Source organism: Primulina tabacum, chromosome 17, assembly GCF_025594145.1.
Source record: "Primulina tabacum isolate GXHZ01 chromosome 17, ASM2559414v2, whole genome shotgun sequence".
In the NCBI taxonomy this organism is placed as follows: domain Eukaryota; kingdom Viridiplantae; phylum Streptophyta; class Magnoliopsida; order Lamiales; family Gesneriaceae; genus Primulina; species Primulina tabacum.
Window position 1 is genome coordinate 9,533,162 of NC_134566.1, and position 12,714 is coordinate 9,545,875.

At 33.7% G+C, this 12,714-nt stretch overlaps 1 protein-coding gene across 1 annotated transcript; it reads right to left on the bottom strand.

Annotated features, from left to right (window-relative positions):
- Positions 1–591: 591 nt before the first annotated feature.
- On the bottom strand, positions 592–5,497 carry LOC142531074 (cell number regulator 6-like). Its single transcript, XM_075637094.1, has 5 exons — positions 5,284–5,497; positions 5,024–5,149; positions 4,030–4,144; positions 1,854–2,122; positions 592–998 (listed from the first exon to the last, which is right to left on the bottom strand). Exons 2-5 carry the CDS (start codon positions 5,132–5,134, stop codon positions 771–773), a joined length of 723 nt encoding a protein of 240 aa, XP_075493209.1. The 5' UTR covers positions 5,135–5,149; positions 5,284–5,497; the 3' UTR covers positions 592–770.
- Positions 5,498–12,714: the final 7,217 nt, after the last annotated feature.

Sequence of the window (12,714 nt, forward strand, 5' to 3'; positions counted from 1 at the left end):
AAAAGAAATTGGTCACGTGCAAGATGATGGTATGTTATTAATGTGTGACAACACATCCACTATAAAGTTGTCTAAAAATCCAGTGCTACATGGTCGTTCCAAACACATACGAGTAAGGTTTCATTTCCTTAGGGATCTTACAAAAGAAGGAGTTGTTGAGTTGGTTTGGATTGGCACAAGGGATCAGCTTGCTGACTCAATGACTAAGCCTCTCAAATTAGAAGACTTCCAAAGGATTCGTGAGAAGTTGGGGATATGTTCTGTTTCAATATTGAACTAATAAGTTCAAGGGAGGGATTGTTAAGTTGATTTAGTCAAATAAAAGAGCTATTCTTCTGTAGTTTGTTAGGATAGATTTGTTTCCAATTTTTTCTCATTTGGTTGTTAACTAAGCTTGCTTAGTACTGCATTTATATTTTCGGTTGTAAGGCTATATATAGCCATGTTCTGCTGAAATAAAGGTGATCATTGTTTTCACCAAAGTTAGCTTGTATCTGCCTTAATATTCAAACAAATTTGACCCATGCCAATGTTAATGCATTTGGTATTCCTATATTATATAGCAAAAATATATATTCAAGGCAAAGCAGAAACTCAAATTGTTCCCTATTAGACAAGTATAATCAATGATAAATATTCGATGTTCCAATCAAAAGGGGCTAAAACTCGCAAAGTTTAGTTTCATATTATACTAAAAAAAAATATCAACTTTCTTGGACCATTCAAAATATAAACGATACTTTGGGACCATCTTCTCATACAAATGACCTCTATAAAGCTTGCATCTCTACAGTAACTCGCTCGGTATTGTTCCTAGAGGGCGATGCCGAATCCTGACTATCACCAGAAGCATTCATTTCTTGAACCGGAGGCGGATTCACAATGGTCATTGGGGTTATAGCATCATCTTCTAGGCGAGCCTTCATTTCTCTGTGCTCCTGGCAGATTGCACACCAATGCATACAGCAATGCACCATGCAAGGGTCGCAAGGCGAGTTCTACATTGGAGCATGGAAATGGAATATGGCGAGTTAACAATGAAACAACAAATCTTCCTGTTTTATTTTTATTTTATATAGTAAACAAAGACATATCTTCCTGTTTTAGACTTATGCCCAACAGCCAACACCAACCTAATGAAGTCAGTCTCTCTCAAACTGATCAACCATTCAAAATTTCTCGTTTAACTAACAGTATGTTAGTAATATTTCATTTAGGGAAGACATGAAATATCAGCTGCGTGAGAAAATCAAAGAGCGGCACTCGTGAATGAACATCAGACAGTACTTTTGGAACATAACTAATACCTACTCATTAGCGACTGAAGCATCAAGCACTGTGTGTGCATGATACTCTAGTGATTATTGTCTCATTTTTAGTAAAAATTAAATCAGAAGTATTTAATGATATCGATTCTAAATATTAGAATTTATCATCATTTAACAAAAATAATTGGTTAGCTATTGAGAAGGTATTTAAAAAAAACATGCCAAGAGAGAGTGCAGTTATTATGTGGTTATTTCTCTTAACAATATAAATCGGTCTCGAAAACTAGGGATTCCAAAATTGTATTTTTTTACTAAAACAAAACTCTTATCAAAACTAATCCAAACACACCCAAAAATATTATTGTGTTCGAAAAATATCTGATGGGAAAAGAAGGATAGTAACGAAAAACGGGAGCTGAGATTATGGAACAAATGCCCAGACAATTGGAAAATGACAGAGCCAAGGCATTTATATGAAAAGGATAGCCACAATGAATCCACAGCTTTCTGAAACCACTTATAGCCTTTAAGCAAAAAATAATCAACAATAAGTGAAAACCAAATAAATAAAATAATCAAGCTCACCTCGAGATGGTATTTCTTCTGCAATGACTGACGTACAAGGCCGGTATATATTCCACACATCCACCAACTGAAAAACAAACCCTCCCATATGAGGCAGGTAGTCCCCGGGTCAATAAAACCGTGTAGGGCTGCTGTTGCTGCAGCAAGTGCTAGGCCACCCTCCACAAACACGGCATGACAAATGCAGGGCCCAGTCCATGTTGCGTCGTCTCTCACTTGTTCAAAGTTACGACCAAACAAAACACAGGGACAGCATAGTCCCGTCCAGCCTATTGCAAGAGGGGGAAGGGAACTTCAGAGCAACTATTTTAATTTGTGGCATTAAGTCACGATAAATAGATTAGATGGTATTTAGAAGAAATCAAGAAAGGAAAACCATTAATAGTTTGAAAGTTAGTGTGCTCATATAACCATGAAAGCTTTCCCCAACAATTTATAATATATATAATATATGATGTGTGAATTATATGACTTTGTTTCACATGTATTTTACCGTCGTTTTCATGCATCTTGACATGTTTCATTCCTAATATCGCAGGTTATGATCGTATTTTTGTTGAAGGTGTAGGTTGACTGAGAACTCAAAATGGAAAAATATGAACAAAATTCATGCCACGTAGACTCGACAAGCCAAATGACATGTTGCATGCCCAAAGAGATGGAGAGAAGACAGTGTTGAAAAACTTGACCAGGGAAACCACGGATCTTGCCCTGCTCTATAGTTACAACCGTGCTAGGCCATTTTGCAAGGAATCAACCATGGTTCCATGCCTGTGACAATGATTGGTTCCATCCACAGGCTCTGCAGATCTAATCTCTGTAAGACACTACGGAAGGTGAACCTAAACAGAGATGGTACCCATGTAGAGTGGAACAGGTATCTGCTCAAAACCATGCTTAATAATGAAGAATCAACTCTATCCCAGATTCTGTGAACAAGCATGGAGATCAACCACGTCACCATGATCCACATGAAGGTCAAAGAAAAGAACAAGACAAGAGACCTGTTCAACATTCCATGGTAGAAATCACGATCTAGTGTCTTAATTGAAGAAATGAAGCTCATGGACACGAGAATGCACATTTTTCATCTGTCATAGAGAGATCTTGGACCAACCCTCGGATCCGTGGTTCATCAATATGGAAGTATTCAAAAAAAATTCAGATTTTTATAGTGGAGGGTCCTACTCTATTTATTTTCTCATTCCTCGATATTTGGGCCCAGAATCCACTCTTTTGCCATTAGTATATTTAAGGAAAATTGTATTCATTCTCAGGATTTTTAGAGTTTGGAGGCTAAAGTTTCTCAAGTTTATAAAGGAATTTAAGATGGAATTTACAGGCAGGAATTTTTAATATTTGATTCCCCAACACAGATCATTTCTTTATCTTCTTTTCTGAATCACTCTTGTATTTCAGATACTAATTTAGAGTGGTATCCGGCATTCATTAAGTAATTTTCAATAGCTTAAGATCATATTTAGAGCCAAGATTTAGTTTATCTTATACAAATTATTTTGTTACTTTAACATAATATTTTATATTCGATCATAATCTAGACAATTATTTGCATGATTGTTGGTTCTTATTGAGAGAGAGAGGAAAAAGCTAAAGATTATTTAAAATATCAAATAATGATAGGCAAAAAATCGATCAAAACTAGAATTCGATTTTTCTCTACGGCTTTGGGTGAAATGATCTCAAAAATCACACATCATTGATGCATTTTTATACAAGAAAATCGAAATCCTAACAGAAATATCATAGATTCTTATATAATAGATAACTATTACTTCAAATTATTACATAAAAAGAGGCCACACTTAATCAAGGAATTTCTTGCCATGTATTAAGCAAAGTCCTTTGCTTTGATTATCGTGAATTACATGGCAAACAGTTGCATGTGTATTTTAATTGCAAGTCGATTACTGTTTCTTGATTGTTTGGAATCCAGATGTACTTTGTGTTGGCAAATTTGTAGCTCACAGCATGCTCCATATACTTGATTTGGCAGGTTCTTAGACATGAATTTTTAATTCATTTAATTGCACAATACTTTTTTACTTGGACATTGAGTTTTAAGATAAATCCAATTAATTAAGAGTGTGACTTAACATTTGGCAATAGCCAATAGCTGACGATTTACTTCGCTATAGGTGATAAGAATTCAACTTACAACTTTCTGTATCTTGAGTACATGCAAAAATCCCAGTACTCCAAGGTTCATCTGCAGGGGCCCGATAGCTTTCTGGTAAAGGCTGTCCACATTCATTGCACTTTTGGACGTGCAACTGCAGATTGAAGCACACAAATAGAATCTAAATCCTAGCTTAAACATGTTTTGAAAAATAAGCAAGATTGTTGAAACCACAAAAGCACAAAATAAATTTCAACGAAACTAAATAAAAATATAAAGTGATATTTAAAAGGATCATAGACAAAATACTGGCACGTTAAATCTTTCATAGAGAACTAGCTATCCATGATATATCCTAAGAGCTTATATGCGGGATATCCTTGAATCAGTTCAAATATAAATGATCCGCTATATAGTGGAATTAAAATCAATGAATATGTTTTCTCCTCATCTATTAATTTACTGTCCCCACATGTATAAACTTAGCCCCGATTGATAAGGTGATGGTAATCATAATTGACAAAAAAACTCCATCTTACACCCAAGATCATAGTAATGGTTGCTCGAAGAAAAGAATTACACAGAATTATGTTCTCTACTTGTCACTTCATCTCGAAAAGATGTCGATGAGATTGCTTTTGATGGCATCAAGACCAATCACGAACAAGTGAAAAAAAATCAGGACTTATATACTGATCAACCATATCAAGGTAATAATACTATGCAAACCCAAATGTACAATTCTATATTTTTATTAATGAATTCCAATTCTTATACAATTAAACTTCATACATAATAGAGACACCTGAATCAAATGGATCGATACACATGTAAATCCCAATATCTTTGAGACATTAAAGCATCAAGACAAGAACTCATAATCTAAATCAGGAAAAGTCATTACAGCGACCCATCTCCCCCGAACACAAACGAGCTACACAGATCCATTCAAGTCAAACTTTTTCAAGAAGAGTCCACGCCACAAAAATACATCATCAATAGAAAAACACTATGCACAAATCTAAATACATGCCTGGGGAACATCAACGGGCTGATTTAGCTCTCCGGGAGTAATGTCTTCAAGCGGCACCTGATCCCTCTTCAACTTCACATACGCAGACGCATGCTTCACTTCCTCCTCCATTTACCTCTTCAAGATCTGAGGGAAAAAAAGAGAGAGCCCCCAAAATCCCAAATCAATTTAACAGTAAACAATTCATTCTCTATTACCTTCAACTCAAATTCATAAGAAATCAACCCAAAAGAAACAAACGATGTGTACAGAGTACTTACAATAGCTTTGCTTCGTAGTCGAAGGGAATGAACGTGCATATACAATCAATGTGCTATTATTTTCTGATGAGTAACGCAATTCTCTTTGAATTAAAATTGAAGATTTGCGACGACTTCTGTGGATTTTGCTGCGAAAAATTCCTTCTTTTTCGGGTATTAAAGCTTTTACTTCGACACGGAAAACTTGCAGGTAGGTTCCCAAGGAGGGTTTCGTTTGTACTAAAAACGTTGTGTTGTTTTAGCCAATCAGGTTATTCCACGTCAGATTAATCGCATTTTTTTCCCCATGAATCTGAGGGTACGAAGCTTTGTTAGAATCGAGTCTCGAAATGTAATATCAGTTAATTATAATTTTTATTCTTTATCAATTTATGCAGATGGGAGATTCGACCTCATAAAATTTTTGGTAAAAATTTGTGTGAGATGGTCTCACGTATTTTGTTAGACGTATCTCTATTTGGGTCGTCCATGAAAAAATATTACTTTTTATGCTAACAGTATTACTTTTTATTGTGAATATCGGTAGTATTGACCCGTCTCACATATAAAGATTCGTGAGACCGTCTCACAAGAGTTCTACTTAAAATTTTTATAGATCAATACATTTCTCGAATTGTTAAAATTTAAACTCATATCTCATTCGATTTACACTCGATGTTTAACATGTTGGACTTGTTAGATCCATCAAAAAAATTATATTTATGTTATTAAAAAGTAAAAATTTATGGTAAAAAGTAAAAATCTCAAACTCTCAAAATTTACCAAACAACACACTTTATAATATTTTTCTCTCTACTCAATTGTATCAAATCTTTACAAATGGAGACCTATTTATAGGATTTCTTTGGAAAACAATCCAAAAACAATTTCATCATTACATACATCATCACACACTAATTTTCAATATTCAACACCTAATTTTACCTAATTTTCAACATTCAACATTATAATTTTCAATACAAATATTTTTCATATTTTCAACACTCCCCCTTGTGATGATGATCATGATACGATGATGTCTTCATTACGTGATTTTGTACTGCCTCGTTAAAAACCTTACTAGGAAAAACTCATTGGGATAAAAACCATAGTAAGGGAAAAAGAGTGCAGTCACGTAAACTCCTCCTCATGTTGACATGAACAATTCTTCACAAATTTCGTAGATTATGCATCCCAATATTATATATGTGCTTTCTGAATATTGTCGTAGGAAGTGCCTTTGTGAAGAGATCTGATGAGTTTTCACTTGATTGAATGTGACGAACATCAATACATTTATTCTTCTCAAGCTCCTTGGTGAATGCGAAGAACTTAGAAGGAATATGTTTAGTTATATCGCTTTTTATGTATCCTTCTTTCATTTGAGCTACACATGCAGCATTATCTTCATATAATATCACAGGCTTCTCGTCGAATGATAATCCACATGAGATTTGGATATGTTGGCTCATTGATTTTAACCACACACATTCACGGCTTGCTTCATGTAGTGCAATAATCTCGGCATGATTTGATGAAGTTGTTACAAGCGTTTGTTTCTGTGAACGCCAAGAAATTGCAGTGCCTCTACGAGTAAATACATATCCAGTTTGGGAACGTGCCTTGTGTGGATCAGATAAGTATCGAGCATCGGCATAACCAATTATACTTGGATTAGCATCTTTTGAATACAAAAGTCCCAAGTCTTTCGTTCCTCGTAGATAACGGAATATATGTTTAATTTCGTTCCAGTGTCTCTTTGTTGGATATGTGCTAAATCTTGCCAACAAATTTACGGCAAAAGATATATCAGGCCTTGTACAATTTGTAAGATACATAAGGGCACCGATAGCACTTAGATATGGTACTTCTGGACCAAGAATATCTTCATCATCTTCACATGGACGGAATGGATCTTTTTCTATGTTTAATGATCTAACAACAATTGGAGTACTTAAAGAATTTGATTTATCCATATTAAAATGTTTAAGGATCTTTTCTGTATAATTTGTCTGGTGAACAAATATTCCACATTCTTTTTGTTCAATTTGTAAACCCAGACAATACTTGGTTTTTCTAAGATCCTTCATTTCAAATTCTTCCTTCAAGTATGACACAACTGCTTGAATTTCCTTATTCGTTCCAATGATGTTTAAATCATCAACATATACAGCAATAATTACGCATCCGGATGTTGTTTTCTTAATGAAAACACAAGGGCATATTGAATTATTTACATATCCCTTTTTCATCAAGTGATAACTTAGTCGATTATACCACATTCGACCGGATTGCTTTAACCCATATAATGATCTTTGTAATTTCACAGAATAACATTCTCTGGGTTTTGAACTTTGTGCTTCAGGCATCTTAAATCCTTCAGGGATTTTCATATATATATTACTATCAAGTAACCTGTAACAACATCCATAAGACGCATTTCTAATTTTCAGATACCGCCAAGCTAATCAAATACCGAAACGTAATTGCATCCATCACGAGAGAATACGTTTCTTCATAATCAATTCCAGGCCTTTGACAAAAACCTTGTGCAACAAGTCGAGCTTTATATCTTACTATTTCATTTTTCTCATTTCGCTTTCGAATAAAAACTCATTTGTATCCAACAGGTTTTACACCTTCAGGTGTAAGGACTATAGGTCCAAAAACATTACGTTTATTTAGCGAATCTAATTCAACCTGGATGGCTTCTTTCCATTTTATCCAATCCTGCCGATTTTTACATTCACCAAAAGATTTTGGTTCATGATCTTCATTATCATTTATGATGTCGATTGCCACATTATAAGGAAATATATTATCAATTTTTTCTATATCTTTTCGGTTCCATATTTTTCCAGTATTAATGTAATTGATAGATATTTCACGATTCTCGTCAGTTTGTGTTTCTGACTGAACATTTTCATCATCATGTGTTTCTTCAGGAACATCATTCTCTATTTTGTGATTATCATGTGTTTCTTCAGGAACATCATTTTCTCTTTTGTGATCATCGTGTTTCTCTATGAATTTTCTTTTTCGAGAATTTTTATCCTTGGAACCGACTGGCCTTCCACGCTTCAGGCGTTTAATGACATCATGAGTATCTTCAATTTGTTTCTTCGGAATTTTAATTCGAGCAGAGGCATTTGCAGCATGTATATATGATTTAGTTACCCCTTTTGTGTCTGCAAATGCATCTGGTATTTGATTTGCTATTCTTTGCAAGTGCACAATTTGTTGTACATCTTTTTCACATTGTTTTGTTCTTGGATCCAGATGTAACAATGATGATACATACCATGTAATTTTCTTTTCGATATGTTTTTGTTCTCCCCCTAACATTGGGAAGATTTCCTTATTAAAATGACAATCAGCAAAGTGTGATGTGAACACGTCGCCTGTCTGAGGTTCAAGATATCGAATGATTGATGGACTATCATAATTGATATAAATTCCAACCTTTCTTTGAGGTCCCATTTTCTTTCGTTGCGGTGGTGCAATAGGCACATACACCATACATCCAAAAATTCTCAGATGAGAAATGTCTGGTTCTTTACCAAATGCAAGTTGCAATGGGGAGTATTTATGATATGCAATTGGTCTGATGCGAATTAATGAAGCAGCATGTAAAATTGCATGTCCCCATATAGAAATAGGGAGCTTTGTTTTCATAATCATTGGTCTAGCAATCATTTGCAGACGTTTAATCAATGATTCAGCCAATCCATTATGTGTATGTACATGAGCAACATGATGCTCAACAATGATTCCCGTAGACATACAATAATCATTGAAAGTCTGGGAAGTAAATTCACCAGCATTATCAAGTCTAATTTTCTTGATCGTATAATCGGGAAATTGATTCCTCAATTTTATTATTTGAGCAAGTAATCTTGCAATTGCAACATTTCGAGTTGACAATAAACATACATGTGACCATCTGCTGGAGGCATCAATCAATACCATAAAAGTATCTGAATGGTCCACATGGTGGATGAATTGGTCCACAAATATCACCCTGAATACGTTCAAGAAACATTGGTGATTCAGTTTGGATTTTGACTGGTGATGGTCTTATAATAAGTTTTCCAAGAGAATATGCTTTACATTAAAACTTATTATTCTGAAAGATCTTCTGGTCTTTCAGCGGATGACCATGTGTATTTTCTATAATTCTTCGCATCATTGTTGAACCAGGATGTCCTAATCGATCATGCCAATTGGTTAATATTGAAGAATTATCAACTACCATGTTTGATTCCATGGGACTTATATGTGTATAATGTAATCCAGTATGGAGCATTGGTAGTTTTTCAGTCACATATTTCTTTCATGATTTATATGTGATAAGACACATATATTTCTCATTCCCTTCATTCATTGTTTGAGTATCATACCCATGGGTGTATATATCATTAAAACTCAACAAATTTCTTTTTGATTGTGGTGAATATAAAGCATCATTGATTAAAAATTTTGTACCATTAGGTAACAAAAATTGTGCTTTACCACATCCTTTAATTAAGTCTACATGACCTGATATTGTATTCACCATTGTTTTTGTTGGTTTTAGTTCCAAGAAATATCTTTTATCTCGAAGGATAGTGTGCGTTGTACCACTATCGGGTATGCAAACTTCAGCTTTGTTCATAGCATTTTCCATGTTTGAACTTCAAAAAAATATGCAATGAAATAAAATTACTGACAATACATTTATAAAATAAAATACAATACAATACATATGTAAAAAAATATAGCACACGATAAAACATTATCATACGGGTATATTTTACATATTTATTCCACCAGCAAATTGATCATTGTCTGAGAAATCAATCAGAAAATCTCCAGCATCAAAATGAGTTGAATCACTCAAAGGTTCACTTTGTTCAGTGAAGTTGGTCTCCTTTTCTTTCCCCTTTATTGATTCTTTATAAAGTTTACAAAGGTGCTCAGGGACTCGACAAATACGAGACCTAATGTCCTGGAGTACCACATCTTAAACAAAAACTTTCAAATTTTTTTGAGTGATTCTCATTAACACTCATATTTTCATGATGCATTTTCTGTGGATGGTTTGGGACGTTCTTTTGAGATGAGTTATAAAAGTAATTATCTCGATTATTTTCAAAACCACGGCCGCGTTCACGACCACGACCACTTCCACGTCCACGACCACGATTTCGTCCTCGACCAAAATCTTGTCTATAACTTTGATTTTGGTTTCCAGATTAAATTCATTTTTGTTTACGACATTTACTTCAGGAAATGCCATTGAACCAGTGGGTCGTGCCTGATGATTTCCCATTAGCAGCTCATTATTCTTTTCCGCCACCAGGAGACATGCGATAAGTTCAGAATATCTCGAAAATCCACGCACTCTATATTGTTGTTGTAGAGTTATATTCGATGCGTGAAAAGTGGAAAATATTTTTTCAAGCATTTCCATTTCAGTAATCTCATGCCCACAGAATTTCAATTGCGAGATTATTCTGTACATCGCCGAGTTATAATCACTGACTTTTTTAAAATCTTGGAATCTCAACGTATTCCATTCATCCCGGGTGGTCGGAAGTATAACTTCCATTATATGTTCGAATCTTTCTTTTAATCCCTTCCACAAAGCCATGAGATCTTTTTCAATTAGATATTCACATTTCAATCCCTCGTCGAGATGTCGACGCAAAAATATCATGGCTTTTGCCTTTTCTTGGGATGTCGATATGTCATTTTCTTTTAGTGGTCTCATTTAGACCCAATGACTCAAGATGCATTTCTACATCGAGAGTCCATGGCATATAATTTTTTCCCGTGATATCAAGAGCAATGAATTCGAGCTTTGCCAAGTTTGACATGGTGGTACTAAAAAAAATTAAGATGCATTTTATTAGTTAATGAATATTGCAATACAAAGTAATTGATAAACAACAAGTACAAGCATTTGTAAAAATAAAAAAAACACACGAGGAGAATATTCTGCGATAAATACAAGACTCGTGAGTATGATAACCAAAATAATTAAAAATAACCTTGAGAAAGTCATCTTCTTTTTTCTTCGAAAATTTGATGAAGAATAATTTTTAGAGAAGAAGTGAAACTTGGAGTGATTGAATGTGTTTGTGAGATCATATTTATAGGGCAAAAACTAGCCGTTTTGTTACCGTTTATGACCGTTGGTGTACAAAAAATAAATGTATGCATTTGTATAATTTTATGGTAATAATATGATGTATATAATATTAGTCATGTTTAAATAATTATGTATATCATATCACATTATTATAATGCGGTGTCACAAGTTATTTTGTTTAAAAATCTTATAGGCTTTTATACTTGTCGTATCCCTTATCGGGAGTGTGGGATGTCGTCTTAACATCCTCCCAGGATTTATAACAAGTTTTTGAAAAATTTATTTTTATTATTTCTGAATAACATTATATCATATATTAAATATATACACAATAAATAAATAACAGTAAAATAAATATTATTACTTTTGTTACTTTTTTCTTCTGTTTGGAGCTTGGAAAAGTATGAAGGACTTTTAGAGCTTCGTGCTGATAACGTGTTGTGAAAAAGTAAAATTTTATGATAAAAAGTAAAAATCTCAAACTCTCAAAATTTACCAAACAACACACTTTATAATATTTTTCTCTCTACTTAATTGTATCAAATCTTTATAAATGGAGACCTATTTATAGGATTTCTTTGGAAAACAATCCAAAAACAATTTCATCATTACATATATCATCACACACTAATTTTCAATATTCAACACCTAATTTTACCTAATTTTCAACATTCAACATTATAATTTTCAACACAAATATTTTTCATATTTTCAACAATTTATACTACATTTTGATATTTTAATTAACATAATCATTAAAAAAATAAACAAAGTAACTAAATTAAGGTTGTTATTACAAAATTAACTCAATCAAATTAAAATAATCGAAACACTCCTTGAAATTATTTCAAGTTACCAAATATTATAAGAAATATTCCTATTTTTTTTATGCTTAATCTTTATATAGTTCGCTATATGATTATAAAAATATAGTATAATATATATTTACAATTTGCATCACCTTGTGATATATATTGATGTTGTTCGAAGAAATTGAGCGAGCTGAATGAGAAATTTCTCAGGCATGTATTCTTTCTTTATATGTGCTGGTGATTGGGCAAGATGAACCCTGCTGGATAGCATGTCTACCTAAGAACAAGAAACACTAGTGGGGCGTCAAAAGGGTTTTCGGCGTAATCATTCCGACGTTCGAGTCAATCAAGTATACACGCAGAGGAAAGAAAGTTTGTTTAAGTACACATTACACGAAGTTTGTTTAAGTACACATTACACGTAGAGGAAAGAAAGTTTGTTTAAGTACACATGAAGAAAGTGCTAGGGAGAATAAAAAGTGAAATACATGATTTCACCTCTGTTGA

Coding starts and splice junctions, on each gene's coding strand:
- LOC142531074 (XM_075637094.1), bottom strand. CDS start 5,134: ATGGAGGAGGAAGTGAAGCATGCGTCTGCGTATGTGAAGTTGAAGAGG. Junction 2,123..4,029: donor TACTCAAGATACAGAAAGTT/GTAAGTTGAATT, acceptor CTCTTGCAATAG/GCTGGACGGGACTATGCTGT. Junction 999..1,853: donor AGAAGAAATACCATCTCGAG/GTGAGCTTGATT, acceptor GCTCCAATGTAG/AACTCGCCTTGCGACCCTTG.